Here is a 22,428-nt window from a genome sequence, read left to right as displayed (position 1 = left end):
AGTCAAGTTGAATTACAAACACCACCAAGTGCGGCACAATTCACTGATTGTCATTGTCTTTAAAAAACAAACTCTTATAAGGCACACATGAACTGAGAAAAACCCCACAAACACCAAGAGGACGTTTCAAGAAGGCCACAGAGAGAAGAGTACAGAAGTGGAGCAGTTCAGTGATGTAGGTGGAGGCGTCACACCATCAGGCCATGAAAGTATGAACCATGATTTGAACCTGAAACAGTGCAGAAGCTCTAACAGTGGAGAGATGTTTGGAGTTAAAGCTTTGGTCAGACCAGAGATCAGAGCATCAGTTCATCACACTGTCCTCACTGCTGTAATATTAATGCCACACTGTTGTTCTTTCATGTGCTGATGTGATGTACTCATGTTTACATGTTAGTGTTACTGACCATTAAGTTCTGTAGGAACCACACATTCACACACAGCATACACGGATAAATAAAAAACACCCGTTGATGTCTTTGGACTGTGGGAGGAAGTCAGAGACCCAGAATCCACTTCAGGAGATACATGTATGACCTTTGTTCCTCATGCGCTCCATGTGTTACTTTACTAATTCACAGTCTGTTTCTGTGGGCAACAGGATGACTTCACTGCTTCACTGCTGTCTCATTACAAATCCACACAAACATGATGTGTATATTTATACATTATGAGTGGCAATTTTCCCTAAAATCACAATGTTTCTAACTTGAGCCAAACTGGTGGATCTGAAAATCCATCTAAACAAATGAGTCAAACTTCACCCAAAAGAGCATCAGTGTACAAAAGTTTGCATCATCTATACAACAGTATAAATGTGAAAATATGTTTCATATTTTTGAGTCTCATGGGTCTGTTTATGAAAAGTAATCAGGTCTCAACCCAGCAAAGTTGTTCAGGATGTTTTGCTGGAGTCAAAGGTCAAAGCAGTTTAAATCTGACCTGAACAGTGTGTCATGTTAAAGAAAAGTTGAAGAGGTTGTCAAACTTCTCAGTGCAGGATCAGAGAGAGACGTTAACAGTTTGTACAATCTGTTAAATTGGGTAAGATTGGTTTACAAACTAAAAACAATGTCAGCCAAAGAGATGATTTTTATACAAAGTGTTTTCCAGTGGACTGTACTTAAAGAAGAAAAAGTCACATGAAGCTAATAAACAATCACACCAACATAAAATAGTTAATTTGTCTAACCTGAAGCTCCAACACTCACTGACTCTGAGATCAGAAATTCATGTGTGTTTGTAACACAGTTTGACTTTGTGTCAGTAAATCTCATGAACAAGATGAATAAACTGTAGTTCAGAGTCACTGACAGCACAGACACACACTGTTGGTCCGAGTCTGAACATGATGATCATCAGAGTCGACTGCTGGATGTTCAGGAGAGTTTCTGTCTGTCCTCAGATCGTCCGACTCACAGTTCATCTCTGTCTCCTCCTGGCTGACCTGCAGGTGAGAAACAGCTGTGAGGTGTCCTCTTCTAGTTCAGGAGATTAGATGAAAAAATCATTCATAACATTTATAAAGTGAGAAAATGTTAATGTTGATTTTTCTGCTTTTATTTAAAAACATGATCTGACCAAAACTGCAGTCTGGAATCTTGCTTTCACCATAAAAAAAAATCATATTTTTTTTCAAATACACAGGTCTAACAGCTGCTTCGGGGTCAGAGGTCATGTTGGGTTGATCCAGCTGTTCTTTATAATTTGACCTGTTTGGCTGCAGACTGTGAGAGCTCATTAAAACATGTCTGAGACTTTTGGAAGGTCAAATCCTCGAGTCTCTGAAAACGTGTTTGTTTATTATGAGGCTGAAACATCTGAACCTGTGATTCAGTGACAACAGCTCTGTCACACCAAACACTGTGTACACAGTTTACTACTTTTATATACGAAGCACTTCAAACAGTGCAATATATCAATACCATGCAATATATAATACTATATACCAAACATCATACTTACAGTTTGATATAATTGTTCAAAACAACCAAACATCTAAAAAAAAACTGACTTTTTAGGTTTCTACACTGAATAAATATCCAAAAACATTTTGACTGGTTAAAATCACGTTTGCAGAAGATTTGGTGGTTTCCTGGTGTAGAGTTACTAGAGTTAGAATAGAGTTAATATTCCTTCTTTAATAATCCTTTGTTGTGCTCACTGCTTGTTTTATTCCTGTGTTTGATGATCAGAGTCTCTGTAAGTCATGAGTGTCAATGAACGATCAAATGAGAAACTCCAGGAAGTGCTGAGTGGACTGTGCCATGGGGGAAATATGATGTTGTTTATGTTTAATATTTATGCTGTTTAGCTTACATTTGAGTTATTCTGGATTTGATTAATTGACCTGTTAACATACACCAGGTCACCAGTGCATTACTTAAAGCTTTAGCAACATGCTAATTAAACATATGTTCAAGAAATAAAAAATATTAACTTCATCTGATCCAACATTCAGATTATTTTAAATGTGTGAGTCTGTAATCTCAGTGACTAACAGAGAACCTGAGTGTAAATGTGATCAGATGAAGTGTGAGGTTGTGAGAGTGTCTGACTGCATTCATAGATGTGTCCTTTCAGCTGCTCGCTCTGATCCAACCTTTGGTCTCTAAGAAGAGGCTTCAGGGAGACGTTTGCTACGTTGGACTGTAGGACCATCAGAAATGTGTGCAGTACCAAAACAGGCAGCACTGAAAGCAGCTCTAAGTGTTTGTGTTGTTCAATGATTTGTGCACAACAACAACAATGGGACCTCTCTCATCCATCAGTCACCATGTGGACATTTTTCTGACACACTTTGAAGCTGATGGACGTTTTGTGTCTGCACTAAGTACGTTTTCAGCAGCTATGGCACCGGCAGGATTCACTTTCACAGACTCACAACCACCAGCTCCACCCCTCCCCTCCCCCTCCAGCTGTAGGCTTTATCATTGAGTTTCCCCACACATGTTTACAGACGAGTTAGAGAGCAAGAGAAGAAGAGACATAAATGTCTTTGTTTCTGCTCTAACCAAACAATGCTGCTCTACAACTCTAGACTACCAGCCACAAAGACAACAGCTGGAGAAACATCTGTCTACCTCTGACATCCACCAGCTCATCCATACAACAAACACACATCAACAACCAGGAAGCAGCTTCACCTCTGATCACACACACACTCAACTCTACTCACTCACCTGGAGGATCAACAACCAGTTTGATGAAGCTGTGTTTGAATGAGCGTGCTTCTACCATGAGGAAACGACACTCGTATGTTCCAGCATCATTAATCGTCACATCCTTCAGAATCAAAGACACGTCTCCATCCTTCATCTCTTTGTCCTGCAGATCCACCCGGTTCTTAAAAGATGGACGCTGGTCGTCTAGAATAATATCACAACCAACTCGGAAAAGAACATTTCCTGACTTCAGGTCAGCTCTCTCCCACTCTAGAGCGAAGATGTTGTTGTTTGGAGCTCGACATGGCAGAGTGACGTCCTGTCCAGACTCAGCTGTGATGGTTTTCTGATCTGAAAGATGAAACAACACAGAGCAGAGAGGTTAAAGGTCAAAGTGCAATTATGATCAGAATGGTTGACTTTAAATATTTTGTTTATTTCCTTTGACATTTGAGTTTTATTTATTTTTTTCATTTTATTTTCAGTTACAGCAGCATGTTAATAGCAAAACTTTGAACATACAGTAGTTTGCTGTTCAGTTTTTACAATACCCCAAAAGATAACAGAAAGAAAACAAACAAACAAACTAAAGAAACCCCTACAAAACAAAAAACAAACAAACAACAACAACAAAAATAAAATGGATGGATGGTATCTGGTCATGACAATGTGGTCATTTTAAATGTTTCCATGTACATTAGAAAAGGCTGCCATGCCTCAAGAAATTTGGTGGTTGAACCTACCAGTGTATATCTCATCTTTTCTAAATGCAAAAACTTCATGAGCTCTGCAAGCCTCTGTTCATGTGTGGGAGGAGCTTCCTGCTTCCATCTTAAAAGTATAAGGCGCCTTGCAATGAGTGAAGCAAAGAATTTGAATAGTATTTTGGCAAAGTGATGTTTTGAGGTATCACCCCAAAGATTAGAGCAGAGGGATCATAATTAACGTTATATATCTCTGAAAAGGTGTTAAATATACCCATATGGAAAAGAAATAGAAAAAACTTATAAGACTTGCATAAGATGTGGCCTACTTCATACAGTCAATCATATAAGGCTTATATGATTTACTCATGAAAGTGGCCACTTTCTCATTACTTTCTTATATTGTTTTAGTAAATATCCAAAACATACAAGTTTCATTTATATGATTTTCAAGGGATCTTAATCTGTTTTCACTCTTGTATGCTTTTCATACAAGCTTCACACAAGACAGATACAAACTTTATAAGATTTATATGCATCTTTTCCGTATGGGTAGACACCCAATAGTTATGAAGATTGGGGCCAAAAACTATGAAGGAGTGAACCTGTTTCTGCTTTACATCTGTTACACAGGGGGTCAGCCCATGTCTGGCACATATAGAAGAAGAGTGTACCCTATGGAGAAAACATAGAGCTCATCTGTTAAAGTCATCCCAAGGTCTTTCTCCCACTGAGCTTTAAGGATGGAGAGAGAAGGAGATTGAAGATCTAATAATATAGCATACATTTCTTTAATCGCCCCTCTCTTATGAGTGTTTATATTAATAATTTTATCCAAAGAAGTTTCCTCAGGTACTTCTGGAAATGAAGGAAATCGACTCTTTACAAAGTGGTGAACTTGTAAATAGCGGAAAAAATGTTTGCGAGGAACATTAAACTGCTTCAGGAGCTGCGTGAATGAGAAAAATTCCATCTGCAAAAAGGTCTTTGATATTTCTAAGTCCATTACCTTCCCATATTTTAAAGGCAGAATCCATCATTGAGGGTGGGAACATATGATTTGAGCTGATAGTGTAACCCAAACCTTACATTGCACCCAGATTCTGAGCGAGTCATACAACAAAGGGTTACATTTATAGGTGTACAGTTCTAATGGGAGAGCTGAACTCAACAAAGCTGATAGGCACATTTTGCCACAATTGGATGAGTCAATTTGGAGCCAAGCTGGAGTCTCTGTGGTAAAATTACTGATCCAGCATATTTCGAATATTTGCTGCCCAATAATAAGACTGAAAAATTGGCAAGGCTAATCCACCCATTGGCCTAGTCCTCTGCATGAAATCTTTACGAATTCATGGACTTTTGCCGTTCCAAATAAATGCAGGGATATGCTTATTCAGTGTTATAAAGGCTCTGACATATACAGCAGGAGATCGTCAGCATATAAGGATATTTTGTGCTCCTGGTCAGCTCTGAAGATGCCCTTAATGCAACTGTCAGCTGTCAGCTTGGCTTTAATCGCCAATGGTTCAATTGATAACGCAAAAGGAGAGGGGATAAGGGACATCCTTGTCTCGTACCACGGACAAGTGGGAAATAAGAAGAGAATAACAAATTTGTTCTAACACGTGCCATAGGTGAGGAGTCAAGTAACTGAATCCATGAAATGAAATTAGGGCCAAATCCAAATTTATTTAGAGTATAAAACAGATAATCCCACTCCACCCGTTCGAATGCTTTCTCAGCATTGTGTAATAAGGCAATTTAAGGGGCTGTAGTTGACTGTGATTCACTTTCTGTCACGATCTGGTACAGGGATTCAAACGCAGAGCGGTAAGGTATCTCCAAGGTGTGGTTTATTTACAGTCCAGTGCAATATATGTACAGTGAAGGGATCCAAAACTCCGGGGGGGAAATCACAGGGTAACTCGCTCACGTCTTCTTCTCTCACACTCACACACTTTCCCGCAGCAGGGAGGTCGCAGGTCCGGGGGGGGGGGATCTGAAGCAGACGAGAAGGCAGGTCATCAACTAATCACAAGTCACGGATATGAAGCACAAGAGCTGTGAGAACACTAACGTTAGGGGTACAATCATCCAGCGACGAGAGGATCTGTGTTCCAGCCTCAAATAGTGCTCCCGGTGATGATGGGTGAGTGTTGTCAGGTGTGTGTGTGGGCCAAGGGCGGGAGCCCACAGTGAGCTCCGCCCAGGCAGAGAGGGAGAAAACAGCAACAGCAATTGTAGCCTTGTGGGGCCGACCGGGCAGGCACGGAGACCATGACAGTACCCCCCCCTCAACGGGAGCCTCCCGGTGACCCACCAGGCTTACCTGGATGCCTGCGGTGGAAGTCCCGGAGCATGGCACCATCCAGGACAGCAGCTCGAGGCACCCAGGAGCGTTCCTCTATCCCGTAGCCCTCCCAGTCAACCAGGTACTGAAAACCCCGACCCCGGCGCCGGGAGTCCATGATGCGGGTGATATTGTAGACCAGCTGACCATCCACGAGCCGGGGGGGCGGCGGGGCCCTGGAGGGAGGGCACAACGGGCTGGAGAGCACCGGCTTGACCTGAGACACATGAAAGATATTGTGAATGCGCATGTTGCGCGGCAGCTTGAGGCGGACAGACACAGGGTTCACAATGGCCTCAACGGGAAAAGGGCCAATAAACTGAGGAGACAGCTTCTTTGACTCAATCCGTAGCGGCACAAAACGGGTAGCCAGCCATACTCGTTGACCGATGGTGTACACGGGGGCCGGTGTCCGGTGACGGTCAGCGAGGGTCTTGTTCCGCTCCTTAGTACGGAGCAGGGCAGCCTGAGTCGCCCGCCAGGCACGACGGCACCCGCGGAGGTGAGCCTGTACAGAAGGAACGGAGTGCTCACCTTCGATGGCCGGGAGCAAAGGTGGTTGATAGCCCAGGGACGCTTCGAAGGGAGACTTGCCCGTGGCGGAGGATGTGTGGCTGTTGTGGGCGTATTCGATCCATGGAAGCTGTTCACTCCAGGTCGATTGGTTGTGCGAAGTGACACAGCGGAGGGCAGCTTCCAGCTCCTGGTTGGCCCGCTCCGATTGCCCGTTACTCTGTGGATGGAAACCGGAAGACAGACTGACCTTGGCCCCCAGTGCGGAGCAGAACTCCCTCCAAACACGGGACGTGAATTGCGGCCCCCTATCCGAGACGATGTCCTCGGGGATCCCGTGAAGACGGAACACATGGGAGGTGAGGAGCCGGGCCGTCTCCAAGGCCGAGGGGAGCTTCGGGAGGGCGACGAAGTGTGCAGCTTTGGAGAAACGATCGATAATGGTAAGTATGGCGGCAGGCCCGTGACAAAGTCCAAAGAAACATGGGACCATGGTCGAGCTGGTGTAGGGAGAGGCTGCAGAAGACCCGGTGGAGGGCGGTTCGAAAGCTTATTCCGGGCGCAGGTCGAACAGGCGGCTACATACTCCTTGGCATCCCTAGTCATAGCAGGCCACCAGAAGTAACGTCGGAGGAACGAGCAGGTGCGGAGGACCCCAGGATGGCATGAAAAGCGGGCGGTGTGAGCCCACTGGAGAACCTGAGAGCGGACGGCTGAAGGAACGAAGAGGCGACCAGGTGGACCAGTGCCAGGATCCGGTTCGGTCTCCTGCGCCTCTTGGATGAGCCCCTCGATCTCCCAGGAGATGGCTCCAATTACGCAGGCGGCCGGGAGGACAGGCTCAGGGTCCGAGTCCTCCCCAGTGATGGAGAATTGCCTGGACAGGGCGTCTGGCTTTACGTTCCGTGTTCCTGGCCTGTAGGTGATAGTGAAGTCAAAACGAGCGAAAAACAGTGCCCACCTGGCTTGCCGGGAATTGAGACGTCTAGCCGAGCGCAGGTACTCCAGATTCTTGTGATCCGTCCAGACGATGAATGGTTGTGCTGCTCCCTCCAACCAATGTCTCCACTCCTCCAGGGCCAGCTTGACGGCCAGAAGCTCCCGGTCCCCGATGTCATAGTTACACTCTGCTGGGGAGAGACGGCGAGAATAAAAGGCACACGGGTGCAGCTTACCGTCCAGCTGTTGAGACAGAACTGCCCCAACCCCGGAGTCCGATGCGTCCACTTCCACAACGAACTGCCGTGTAAGGTCCGGTTGCCGGAGTATGGGAGCGGTGGTGAACCTGTCCTTGAGCAGGGCGAAGGCTCGCTGAGCGGCAGAATCCCACTGGAAGGGAACCTTGGGAGAGGTGAGTTTAGTGAGAGGGAGAGCGATTCTGCTGAAATCACGAATGAACCGTCTGTAAAAGTTGGCGAATCCCAAAAAACGTTGCACTTGGCGGCGATCAGGAGGAGTAGGCCATTCCACCACAGCCCGCACTTTCTCCGGATCAGTCCGCAAGTCCCCCTTCTCGATAATGTGGCCCAGAAAACTCAATGACGCCACGTGGAAATCGCACTTCTCCCCCTTCACAAAGAGCCGGTTCTCCAGAAGGCGCAGCAGGACCTGCCGGACATGGACCTTGTGCTCCTCGAGTGTCTTAGAAAAGATCAAGATGTCATCCAAGTACACAAATACACAACGGTTAACAAAATCACGAAGGACATCATTAACCATCGCCTGAAACACTGCGGGGGCGTTAGTCAGCCCAAACGGCATCACGAGATACTCAAAGTGGCCCCGATGCGTATTGAACGCGGTCTTCCACTCATCCCCCTCCCTGATGCGCACCAGGTGGTAAGCGTTGCGCAGATCCAGCTTGGTAAAGACGGTCATGCCTTGAAGCAGTTCAAAGGCGGAGGAAAGCAACGGCAAAGGGTATTTGTTCTTAACAGTGATCTGATTAAGGCCCCGAAAGTCAATACACGGCCGCAGCGAACCATCCTTCTTATCCACGAAAAAAAACCCAGCCGCGACAGGGGAAGAGGAGGGGCGAATCAACCCTGCCGCCAGCGACTCCGAGATGTAACGCTCCATAGCATCCCTCTCAGGCCGGGAGAGGCTGTACAGGCGGCTAGACGGCAGCGGAGCTCCAGGAAGAAGATCGACGGCACAATCGTACAGGCGGTGCGGGGGAAGGGACCGCGCCCGATCCTTACAAAAAACATCCCGCAGATCATGATAAACCCGCGGAACCATCGAGAGGTCCGGGGCGTCCGACGGCGAGGCCGTGGGTGGGAGCGAAACGGGGGAAGCCGCAGCCCGGAGGCAGTTCATATGGCAGGCCACACTCCAACCTAGTACGGCACCCTTCTCCCAGTCGATATGCGGGTTGTGGAGGACAAGCCAGGGGTGACCCAGAACCAGCGGAGTGAGAGGAGCCTTAAACGAAAAAAAACAAATCCTTTCTGCGTGATTGCCAGAGAGAGATAATGAAAGGAATTCAGAAACATGAGTGATGTCAGGCAGGCGCTGGCCCGACAGTGCGTGAACGCGGAGGGGGCGTGACAGAGGCTCCAAGGCGATGTTCAGTTTGGCGGCGAGTGAGGTGTCAATAAAGTTCTGCTCAGCCCCAGAGTCAATGAGAACGGAGAGAGAATGAGAAACAGTCCGAACACGCAGAGTAGCCGGCAAAAGAAGCCTGGGGAGAGGGCTTTCACTCGACAGATCGCCCACCAGCACCCTCACGATCACTGGTGAGCGCGCCCTTTTGCCAGCGTTGGGCAGGAGGAGACAGAGTGGCCTTTACGGCTGCAATAAACGCACTCACCGGAGGCAAGACGGCGCTGGCGCTCCGCGGGCGACAGCCGTGAGCGCCCAAGCTGCATGGGCTCTTCCCCATCCCCGGTGTCGGCGTCACACGACCCATGGGCTGCAGTAGGGGTCCCACAAAAGTCCAGCGGGGCATGCCCCGAACGCGCGCGTGCGCTCCGATGTGCGCGCACCTGATCGTCCACCCGCATACACAAAACCAGAAGCGCATCCAGGGAGGAAGGCAGTTCACGGAGCATTAGTTCATTCTTTATTTCCTCATTAATATTAGTGAGCAATGCACTTTTAAGGGCCTCTTCCCCCCATTTCGCCTGTTCAGCCAAGGTAGAAAAGTCAATAGAAAAATCAGCCATGCTGCGTTTACCTTGTTTAAGCGCAAGCAAGCGCTGGCCGGTGGTGGCAGTTGTGGCTTTCCTGTCAAACACACCTTTAAACTTAGTAAGAAAGTCAGAAAAGGTGATGTCCGGCTCCGCCTGAAGCGCAGCTTGAGCCCAGGTTAGAGCACGGTCCTGGAGTAACTGGACGATATAAGCGATTTTCGCACCATCAGTAGAAAAGGTTTGCGGTTGCTGGCGAAACTGAAGGGCACACTGAGTGAGAAAACCAGCACATTTATCAATCTCTCCCGTGAAAGCCCTGGGAGTAGGGAGGAATCTGTCAACGTGAAAAGGTGGCGCGACACTTACAGCTGGAACTGGCGCCTCCAACGGAGGAGCGGCGACCAGAGGAGCGGCCGGTAGCGGTGTTAGCCGAGCCACGGCCTGTGTGAGGTTCGCGAGCTCTGCTCGAAGGTGAATGAACATCTGCTCGTGGCGTGCCAGCATCGCGGCCAAAGTGGCGAGGGTGGGAGTCGAGACCGCTGGGTCTGCTGAATCCATTTCCGTGGCTGGATGATTCTGTCACGATCTGGTACAGGGATTCAAACGCAGAGCGGTAAGGTATCTCCAAGGTGTGGTTTATTTACAGTGCAGTGCAATATATGTACAGTGAAGGGATCCAAAACTCCGGGGGGGAAATCACAGGGTAACTCGCTCACGTCTTCTTCTCTCACACTCACACACTTTCCCGCAGCAGGGAGGTCGCAGGTCCGGGGGGGGGGGGATCTGAAGCAGACGAGAAGGCAGGTCATCAACTAATCACAAGTCACGGATATGAAGCACAAGAGCTGTGAGAACACTAACGTTAGGGGTACAATCATCCAGCGACGAGAGGATCTGTGTTCCAGCCTCAAATAGTGCTCCCGGTGATGATGGGTGAGTGTTGTCAGGTGTGTGTGTGGGCCAAGGGCGGGAGCCCACAGTGAGCTCCGCCCAGGCAGAGAGGGAGAAAACAGCAACAGCAATTGTAGCCTTGTGGGGCCGACCGGGCAGGCACGGAGACCATGACACTTTCACAGACTCACCACCAGCTTCACCCCTCCCCTCCCCCTCCAGCTGTAGGCTTTAACATTGAGCTTCCCCACACATGTTTACAGACGAGTTAGAGAGCAAGAGAAGAAGAGACGGATTCATAAATGTCTTTGTTTCTGCTCTAACCAAACAATGCTGCTCTACAACTCTAGACTACCAGCCACAAAGACAACAGCTGGAGAAACATCTGTCTACCTCTGACATCCACCAGCTCATCCATACAACAAACACACATCAACAACCAGGAAGCAGCTTCACCTCTGATCACACACACACTCAACTCTACTCACTCACCTGTAACAATCAGGTTGAGGCTGCTGATGGACTTCCATGAGCGAGTTTCTTCCATGAAGAAACGACACTCGTATGCTCCAGCGTCATGAACTGTCACATCCTTCAGAATCAAAGACACGTCTCCATCCTTCATCTGTCTGTCCTGCAGATCCACCCGGTTCTTAAAAGATGGATGCTGGTGTGTTGAATCAGGGAGACCATCCTGGTACAAAAGCACATAATCATCTCCCAGGTCAAATCTCTCCCACTTTATTACTCTAATGTTGTTGTTTGGAGCTCGACATGTCAGAGTGACGTCCTGTCCAGACTCAGCTGTGATGGTTTTCTGCTCTGAAAGAGGAAACAACACTTTGACATTTGAGTTTTTAGTCATGTTGGATTTAGTGAACCTCTGAACATCCAGCAGGTCACCAGTGACCCACTGAGGGGGAATTTTAGCCTCATGCTAAACATGCAAAGTGTCAGAAACTACAAGATGTTAGCTTCCACAGAACAACAACATGTGCTGATAATAAGTGAACATAATGTGTGAGAGAAAGCAGCCTCTCATTATAAGACACTGTGAGTCTCTGCATGCTGCCTTTATGGAGCTACAGCTGTTTGTATACACTGAACAAGAAGCTTTGTAGCTGCATACTGACTCCTGACACTACAACACATCACACTGACACACACATTACACTTCTTTGTCTCTGTCACAGCTGGATTACAGATGTTAAGTGTCCACCCAGCCTGGTGTCTCCTTCACACACAGACAAACTGAATCCAGATGAAAATAATCCTCCTGTACTTCTTGTTATCTCAGAGAGAACCTCAGTTTAGTCCAATCTCACCTGCAGAGACGAAGACAAGGACAAACAGCAAAGTGCAGCAGAGCAGCGCAGTGCCAGCAGCCATCTCTGTGTCAGTATTTGTGCTGATCCGACTCTTAGTTTGTAATAAAGCTGAAAGTCTGCTTTGAAGAACAGATCTGACTTTCAGCAGCTCACTCTTACCCTGTAGTTTGTGGTTCATTTAAGAGCCTTGGAAACCTTGGCTGCCACCATGAGGTCAAACTGGAGCATTGCAGGTAATAATTCTCATCCTGAACACTGTTGGAACATCAGACCTCCTCACGCTTTGAACTCATTGTGATTCTAAATATTTCTAGTTTCACTTTGACCCCAACCCTAACCCTGAAATGGGCTGTACAGCTTTTATACTTTGACAATGACAAAATATTATTATCTTCTCCCAAATCCAACGTGGCAGTCTGCTGCGAATCCTCCCCGTCCACATCCGACCTCCCCTGGTATCTGCTCCTCCTGGAATCAGAAACACATGGACACAAAAACACATCCTGCCTTGATTATCTAATGTTATCCTTCAGCTTATTCTAAGGCCCAGTTCAGGACGTCATGTTTGGACTTCCTGACCCAGAGACTTATAGAAAACAATTATCAGTGTATGTGTAAAAATCCTCTGCACTCTGCGTGTACCTGCAATATTTCAGATCCAGACAATATCGCTGAATGAATCTGTTAACTCTGAAAACACAGAGTCAACTCATTTATGAGCACATTTGCATTATGTATATATTCATTTAATAAAACAGCTTTATTTAATTTTTTTTAGAAACAATTTATAATTTTGCCTTTCACACCTATTTTCCGTGTGAACAAAAGAACGTTCAGCTGTTATCAGGTTCCTCTCCTGTCTCGGTTGTGGAGTGTATGTAGACGACCCACGAACAGACATAGGCAGAGAGATGGAACTTGAAACCAAAAGCGAGCCTTTATTTGGCTGGTGACAGGAGAACTAAGAAACCTATGAACAACTATGACATACTGTGATAATATGAGGGCACTATGACACACACTATGACTCTGTGACTATGAGGACATGGGGGTGGGAACACAGACGAAGCAACAATGAACAAAGGGAGACAGAAGACTTACATACACATATGAGGTGATGGGGAAGTGGAGGCACCTGGGAAAAAAGCTGACACAAATGGACATAATGACATCACATGGGGAAGAGTAAAACTAAACACATTGGCTGTGTCCAAATCAATGACTGTAGAAAACATGGACGACGCGACAGCGCCTCCTCCCATTGTGCAAAAATGAAGCCAAACAACCTGCCTGCTGCACAGCTGGCTTATGGCACTAACAGGCACATACCTCCCTCTAGTGGTCACATTAAGTTCAAACATGGAAAAAGTGTTGGCTACCTATAACATAGTCCTGGGATCACTTCCGGGCCATTCACCCCCCCCCCCCCCCTCACACATTGACCCATGTGACCTCAGTAACTCAGTTGACAGCAGGGTGGGTCATCCACTCTCAGGACCTCCGCCAGCATCACAACCTCACTGGGAGTTAAACACCCGAGACTCTCCATCAGCTTTCAGAACTGAAGAGGTGAGGCGCAGTTTGCTTGTTAACGTGTTGACGCCGTCCAGCCCCACGCACGGAGCGATGCACTGTAGCTCGTTAACGGAGATTTGCCGTGTTGTGGCGTTAACGTCATTTCAACGAGATTAACGCTGACAGCACTAGTGAGAACACAACGAATATGACTGCACATTGACGCCGACATCATCCTAGTGCAAAGACAAGTGGAAGCAGACAAAAACAACAAGCACGCATGCTACAAACTTTACCCGAGTCATTTAGACAGCCGTTAGCACATGATTCTCCTTATGGGGACCTGATATGTTTAATATGCTGCTGAGAATATAGCCCAGAAGAAGCGTATAGTATAGCTTTTATTTTGGAAAGAGCCATTTCTCTGTAATAAACTCTCTTTTCCAAAGATGAGTGATTTCTTGATCAGATAGATTTATTTTATCCCTTTGTTGTTTCAGCAACATTAAATCTAAAAACTGCACGTTTGAGTTAAAATATATATTTATAATTTTAATAAATGACAAATTAAAAAGGCATGAACATTTTTTGTATCGAAAAAATATCGAACCGTGACACCAAAGTATCGAACCGAACCGTGAATTTTGTGTATCGTTGCACCCCTAATATATATATATATATTAGGGGTGCAACGATATTCGTATCGATATTGAACCGTTCGATACAGTGCTTTCGGTTCGGTACGCATATGTATCGAACAATACAACATTTGTAATTTATTTTATCAATTTTCCTTCTGACGATGCTGTCTGTGTTGAGCGCTCAGTGAATCTGTGTTCGACTACTCCGCCTAGGCTGCACTGTCGAGCGCAGATCCACTGAGCGCTCAACACAGACAGCATCGTCAGAAGGAAGAGCGCAGGGAAAGCTAGCGAGACAGAAGTTAAGCTCTACTTGCAACAGGCAAATTGAACCTCATTCAGATCTGGCGTTTGGAATTATTTTGGTTTTAATGTGACGTATGACCCTGAAGGTAAGCGAGTCATGGACTAAAGTAAAACAATATGTTGGATGTGCCATGCAATGCTCAATTACATGGGTGGGAACTAGTGTGTTAGCGCAGTTAGCTCGTTAACGTGTTGGCCGTCTAGCCCCATGCACGGGGCGATCGGCGGTAGCTCGTTAACGGAGATTTGCCGTGTTGTGGCGTTAAGGTCATTTCAACGAGATTAACCTGAAAGCACTAGTGGGAACACAACGAATATGACTGCACATTTACGCCGACATCATCCTAGTGCAAAGACAAGTGGAAGCAGACAAAAAAAAGCAAGCATGCTACTAACTTTAGCCGAGTCATTTAGACAGCTGTTAGCACATGATTCTCCTTATGCTGCTGAGAATATAGCCCAGAAGAAGCGGATAGTATAGCTTTTATTTTGGAAAGAGCCATTTCTCTGTAATAAACTCTCTTTTCCAAAGATGAGTGATTCCTCAATCAGATACAGGGCTTGCAATATCGCTAGCCCGACGTCCCGGAGCTAGCGATTTTTTCAGTCGGGCTACCAAAATCTATCTCTTCCCTGCCCGTCGGGCTATTGTAGGAAAAATATATGTCAATGCTTTTGCATTCTTTCAGAAATGTAGCTGGGTAATTATGTCATTGGCATCGGTGAGCCACTGTCAATATGTGACATATTGAAGTCGCGTTTGAATTTGCGCTTGTTTTTTTGCTTTCACTTTGCAATCGTGCGAACTGTGTATAGAGAGCGACAGCACTGATCTGTGAGTGATGATAATTTGTGCACCAATTCCTCTGACATCGTCTTATTAATCGTTAGCTTACTATGCAAACATGACAAGTGAAATCTCCCGCAGCAAGCTTAAACATGTGAGAGGTTGATCGCGCAGAGAATCGCTGAGCTTATGTGAGTGCGTGTGTAAAAGCAGCAGGATTTATATTTCAGTTCTGCTGAGCCAAATAAGACAGGTCAGGGTGAAGAAGTGACAGCCAAAGAAAAGCTTACCACAAAACGGAAAAGTTATGACAAATCAGACTATAAGGCAAAAAGAAAGTGCAGCTTTATGGTTTCATGGACAAAAGAATTTCTGTGGCTGCAATATGACGAGCTAAATAACCAGGGCTGCACATAAGTGGTCCGCAGGTGCGCATTCGCTGTCAAAATAAAAAACACGCACAAGGGTTAGGGTTAAATTTAAAAACTGTACTTTTGAGTTAAAATATATATTTATAATTTTAATAAATGACAAATTAAAAATGCATGAACATTTTTTTGTATCGAAAAAATATCGAACCGTGACACCAAAGTATCGAACCGAACCGAACCGTGAATTTTGTGTATCGTTGCACCCCTAATATATATATATATATATATATATATATATATATCATTTTTTTGGGGTGGTTTTGGTTGCATTTTTCAGGATTTATGTTCTAAAACATCTGCAGCTCCATGACACTGAAACAAACCATTTACCATGCAGTACAGCAATTTTACATTTTTTCACATTTAATAATCACTTTTTAGTTTAGAGTCCAGTGCGTATGATTAAAAAAAACTGCTGTTGTTTCAACTGGTCAGTTTCAGTCTTCTGACTCTCCACCTTTGCTTCATGCTCTAATGCAAGTGCAAAATGAACTGTGCAAGATCTTCTTCCTTCCGCCATCAATTTCTCTGGAAATTACAGCAATATTGTCATGTCACAAATTACCATTAAGCATAGTCTCACTACCCGACCCAACACTTTACCTTGGATCTTCTTTTCAGACGTAGTATGTGTGTCTGTGCAAACCTGAGCTTTTTATACCATGACAGAAAGAGGGGTGAATGAGTACTTACTTACTTAAGTACTTACTTAAGTACGGAGGCATAAAGGGGATGATATGATAGTTCTATAAATCTTCTAACATGGTGGAATCAACATGTTGTTTAGTTTATGTTCAAGGGCAGTGTGAGTACCAGTCAAATGTAGTGTGGACGGGGTTGTTGGAGTGCAGTCTGCTCGTGGTCTGATCTGTGGAAAAAGAACAAAGAAAACTGCAATGATCTCCATTCAGTCACTGAAAACATAACAGCATCTGTGTCATCTGCAAACGTCAATGATTTTTCTACCTGCAGACAGAAAAATAAATCACTGAGCCGACACAAAGTATAAATAAATGTAACTCTAGAAACATGGATGAAAACAAGAGAGGACAAAGCAGAAAGAAGAACAGAACACTGAATGTTGTTTAAGGTCAGACTCTGAGGTGAGGTTAAGGTTCTTCTCACCATTTTGGACTAAGTTTAAAGAAGTGACTATTTTACTGTGGACAGGCTCAATTCTCTAACAATATACTACACTCTTCTTTTTAACATGACCACAGAAAGAAAAGGCAAATAAAGGAAACATGTTATAAAGCACACAATCTGATCTATTAACTAAAAAGAGAGAAATTATGTTCATGATAATTGGACTCAAATGCAGGACACATTGGTTTACAGTATTTTTTTTATCAAGTTTAGCCAGAATGTGTAATGGGGAGGGCAAGGAGGTCTCTGAGTTTACAGAGGAGAGGACAGTCCAACAGGCACATGGGTGAAGATCCAAGCAGAGGGGAAGAAGCAAAGGTAAGACCAGAGGTAAGCATGAGGAGCATCAGCAGCAGGTAAATACAAAAAAACAGAGATTCAGAGGCCCGAGCAACTGCACCACTGAAACATTCAGTGAGGAAGTGATTGTCAGTGAATCACACCTGCAGTAATGTCACTGCGGCACATGTGTAAAGCTTAACTCATTTTAAATACTTTATATTGTGTTCAGTTTACAGTAATGCATCATTTTCTGTGAAAGAACCACGGATCTCTAAACAGCTTTCAATTAGCTCAGAAAAAAGGCGGATTTAAAAAGGAAAAATGCCACAGCTCAATTTACCCGTGGCATATTAAAGTGTTTGTGCTACTTTATGTAATTTTTATGTCATTCTTAGTAGGCAAGTTTTAATTATGCCAAATATTACTCTTTTTTTGCGCTTTGGTTATTATTATTTTTTGTAAAGATACAAATATTTGGGGGACCCATGAGACTCCACTCAAAAGCATCTTATTTTTCCTGCCCAGTTTAAAATCATTTGCTTGTCCTAGTGCCAAGTTTATATCCCATTATTTACATTTTTGGTACTTCTCCCAATATAAAACGCACCTTTGGTTTCATAGACTGATCATCTCTGCAGTTTTATTCCAAGACTGCAGCACCCCTGTTAGCTTGTTGTTTAGTTTGTATTGGCTGTTGTTTGTGATATTTAATCAGTAGGAGTAATAAACTTTGTCTCTTCCTGATGTGTGTCTTTTATCCTGTCGCCATCTGCCCTCGTCTCTTTTCCGTCACCCCCAACCAGTCACAGCAGATGGCTGCCAAAACACCTATTGGATCAGTGCCTGTATAACCTACGATGGTGTAACAGCAGGCACGTGCAGGGGGGGGGGGGGGGGGGCTGGAGGGGCTTGAGCACCCGCCCCTTTCCTGATGGGTGCCCAGAGTGCCCTTTTGTTGAGGCAACTTTTAAAAAATTTTTGCGGAGTCTTGTCTGTGCCCCTCAACAATAATATTTAACTATTAATCATAGTTTTGCTAAATAAAAGGATCTGGCTTGCATCAGTCACATGATCACATTTAACCAATGATCGCCCTTGACGGCAGAACGCGCTGGTTACGAGCCGGGAACGAGCTCACAAAGAGCACGCGCATTTTTAGCGGTCCGGAGCTGTAGGAGAAACACAAGTTAACTCAGAGACACAGACTGATGCGACAAAACCAGTAAGTAGGTGTACAGCGTACACTGTAGTGTGTAGCACACAGGAGTATCAGCTTATTACGTACACGTTGGTAAGCTGTCTTGTTGCAACTGACGAACTGAAACAAACGAGCGTGCTGTGTGTGCAACAGGGCGACAAACATTACCTGTCCTTTTATTAACTGCACAAGTAGTGCTGGTCATAGCTGCTGGCTACCTGTGTAAGGCTGTCATGGGTCTGTAGCTCTGTCACCGTTTTAGGGAACATATTTAGTTTTAAAGCAAGTTACATAGCTTTTCCTGCCTTTCTGGAGGGATTATATTCCACTAAAAAACGATCTAATATGCATGTCCACATAATTATGCATTATTATAATTATGATATATTAAAAAACACAAGCTATATGTAACGTTGGACCCAAGAAATATAAGCTGGAGCGAATTTGACGACAGCCGAACTTTTATTTAATACTGTGCGTTTGTACAGGGACACAGACACTCCCGCTCTCTCTCTGCTGTCATGTCCGCCCTCCTCCTCCGACTGTCACTGCCAACATATAAAGAGACACAATCACTGTCAGATCCCAGCACACCTGTTCACCCTGCCCCTGCACCGCCCCGGGAGCTCACTGCGTCACCCCTCCTCTGCAGCTGGCCAGAGACCACACCCACGCCACACTGTATTTTAAAGAACATACATTAAGAAGCAGATTATATTAGATTTATATTTTAAATAAGACAAAATTTGGATTTTACAGCAGTAAAATTATTGTATCTCTACAGTTTAAACATGTAATAAGCTTTGCCCTGCACAGAGTGGATAGTGAAACAAATGGAATCATCATAAATACATTATTTCATATTTATTACTTCCCCCTCCTCATTGCTTTATTATTGTAGCTCTAGTAATAAATAATAATGTAAGGATTCTGGATCAGCACCGAGATGCCCAAAGTATATACAGTATTCTGAAGGTCTAAAATGTCACTGTGTGTGCATGTGTTTGTTTTATGTATATGGATTATTTTTAATTATTACTCATGATATGACATTGTCCAGACAGAATTTTATTGGAATTCCACGTGAAAGACCAACACAAAGTGGTGCACACATGAGAAGTGGAACAAAAATCATACATGATTCCAAACATTTTTTACAAATAAATAACTGCAAAGTGGGGTGTGCATAATTATTCAGCCCCCTGAGTCAATACTTTGTAGAACCACCTTTTGCTGCAATTACCGCTGCCAGTCTTTTAGGGTCTGTCTCTACCAGCTTTGCACATCTACAGACTGAAATCTTTGCCCATTCTTCTTTGCAAAACAGCTCCAGCTCAGTCAGATTAGATGGACAGCGTTTGTGATCAGCAGTTTTCAGATCTTGCCACAGATTCTCGATTGGATTTAGATCTGGACTTTGACTGGGCCATTCTAACACATGGATATGTTTTGTTTTAAACCCTTCCATTGTTGCCCTGGCTTTATGTTTAGGGTCGTTGTCCTGCTGGAAGGTGAACCTCCGCCCTAGTCTCAAGTCTTTTGCAGACTCCAAGAGGTTTTCTTCCAAGATTGCCCTCTATTTGGCTCCATCCATCTTCCCATCAACTCTGACCAGCTTCCTGTCCCTGCTGAAGAGAAGCACCCCCAGAGCATGATGCTGCCACACCATATTTGACAGTGGGGATGGTGTGTTCAGAGTGAGGTGCAGTGTTAGTTTTCCGCCACACATAGCGTTTTGCATTTTGGCCAAAAAGTTACATTTTGGTCTCATCTGACCAGAGCACCTTCTTCCACATGTTTGCTGTGTCCCCTACATGTTTGCTGTGTCCCCCACATGTTTGCTGTGTCCCCCACATGTTTGCTGTGTCCCCTACATGTTTGCTGTGTCCCCCACATGTTTGCTGTGTCCCCTACATGTTTGCTGTGTCCCCCACATGTTTGCTGTGTCCCCCACATGGCTTGTAGCAAACTGCAAACGGGACTTCTTATGGTTTGCTGTTAACAACGGCTTTCTTCTTGCCACTCTTCCATAAAGGCCAACTTTGTGCAGTGCACGACTAATAGTTGTCCTATGGACAGATTCCCCCACCTGAGCTGTAGATCTCTGCAGCTCGTCCAGAGTCACCATGGGCCTCTTGGCTGCATTTCTGATCAGCGCTCTCCTTGTTCGGCCTGTGAGTTTAGGTGGACGGCCTTGTCTTGGTAGGTTTACAGTTGTGCCGTACTCCTTCCATTTCTGAATGATGGCTTGAACAGTGCTCCGTGGGATGTTCAAGGCTTGGGAAATCTTTTTGTAGCCTAAGCCTGCTTTAAATTTCTCAATAACTTTATCCCTGACCTGTCTGGTGTGTTCTTTGGACTTCATGGTGTTGTTGCTCCCAATATTCTCTTAGACAACCTCTGAGGCCGTCACAGAGCAGCTGTATTTGTACTGACATTAGATTACACACAGGTGCACTCTATTTAGTCATTAGCACTCATCAGGCAACGTCTATGGGCAACTGACTGCACTCAGACCAAAGGGGGCTGAATAATTACGCACACCCCACTTTGCAGTTATTTGTAAAAAATGTTTGGAATCATGTATGATTTCCGTTCCACTTCTCACGTGTGCACCACTTTGTGTTGGTCTTTCACGTGGAATTCCAATAAAATTGATCCATGTTTGTGGCTGTAATGTGACAAAATGTGGAAAAATTCAAGGGGCCGAATACTTTTGCTGTATTTAGCAACCAAGACTCTTCAGCATGCTCTTGTATTGCTTATAAGATTGTTCACTGCATCTGGAGGAGTGCTTGGAGTGGAAGGGTCAGAGATTAATTCATTCTCTGAAAAGCATTGAACACTAGCTTTCTCACCTAAGTGGTCAGAGAAGAAAGAAACAAAAAAGGACAGCTGTGGTTTATTGAACTGCAGTGGGAAGGGTGGTCAACCAAGTGTCATGTTACACATGAAGAGTAGAAGTTCATCTTCAAGTTATACCATGTCAGTGACCTTCATGGTTCCTACATTCACATTGGATTTTCTAAAACAACACGTGCTGATTAATTTTATGAACGGCTGATAATCATTGACATTCACTTGTTTATCTCTTTGTAGTCTTGTACCTTGTAAAAGTTGTAAAGATTACTTTATGCATTTTGTCGCTTAGAGTATTTTTGCTCTGAGTTATTAGAGGAATTCCATAATCAAAGGCAATTACTTCCTCAGTGCCAAAAACTTCCAGATATGTTCTTTCACAGCTGCTTAAACATCTGTATCTGAGCACACATTTTGATATTTGTCCTCTAAGCTCTGGTCAGTTGGTGGAAACACACATGCTCATGTTTTACTATCAGTTGACAATCATTGATACTCACTTGTTCTTCTCCTTGTACTGCATCTGAAGTCATAAAGATTACATTAGTCACTGATTCACTAGAATAAGGTTGAATCTAATGCTACAGTGACCTCCCCTCTGTACTGTGTAATATAAAAGTCAGTCAGGTTTGCAGATGACACACAGATACTGTTGAGTTTTCACTGACAGAATGGAGATCACGCTGAAGTTCCCGCTGTTGCTTCTGGTCTGCTCTGTTTCCACAAATCAGACAGAGGCAGATAATGAAATTCTTGACCAGCAGATTTCAAACCAACAACCCTGTCCACAGGAAATCCATGCTGTGCTCAGAGAGCTGACTGCCTCAGTGGCTGAACAGAAAGTGGAAATCAGGACCTTAAAACAAGAGAATAAAGGTAGAGTATGATGTCAGGTAGTGAGAAAAATGACAGCATGAGGAAACCTTCATATGAGCCCCTGTTACAGAGATATCAATGTCACTTCATGAATCTATCACTAACGTTTCTCATTAATTTTTTTATTTTTATTATTTATTCATTATTTATTCAATAATCTAACCTACTAAAAATGAAAAGATTCAAATGATGCAGATAAATAAAATTCATATTGACTTATTTATGTTCTTTTCTGTCAGACCATGTCGCAAAACTGAAAGACCTGGAAATGCAGAACGTTGAACTTCAGAGACAGAGGTC

At 44.6% G+C, this 22,428-nt stretch overlaps 1 protein-coding gene across 1 annotated transcript in view; it reads right to left on the bottom strand.

The window, feature by feature from the left end:
- Window positions 1-22,428, bottom strand: part of LOC146673177 (polymeric immunoglobulin receptor-like) — a 193,811-nt gene that overhangs the window by 83,713 nt on the left and 87,670 nt on the right. The window contains exons 3-4 of the mRNA XM_085400933.1: window positions 11,252-11,581; window positions 3,183-3,515 (exon numbers count right to left, since the gene is read on the bottom strand). Coding sequence (XP_085257059.1) covers window positions 3,183-3,515; window positions 11,252-11,581 — 663 coding nt within the window. The remainder of the gene's footprint in view (window positions 1-3,182; window positions 3,516-11,251; window positions 11,582-22,428) is intronic.

Source organism: Rhamphochromis longiceps, linkage group LG3, assembly GCF_057381845.1.
Source record: "Rhamphochromis longiceps isolate RC_006_pf linkage group LG3, R_longiceps_female_GT1.1, whole genome shotgun sequence".
In the NCBI taxonomy this organism is placed as follows: domain Eukaryota; kingdom Metazoa; phylum Chordata; class Actinopteri; order Cichliformes; family Cichlidae; genus Rhamphochromis; species Rhamphochromis longiceps.
This window is presented reverse-complemented; position numbering and strand designations above follow the sequence as displayed.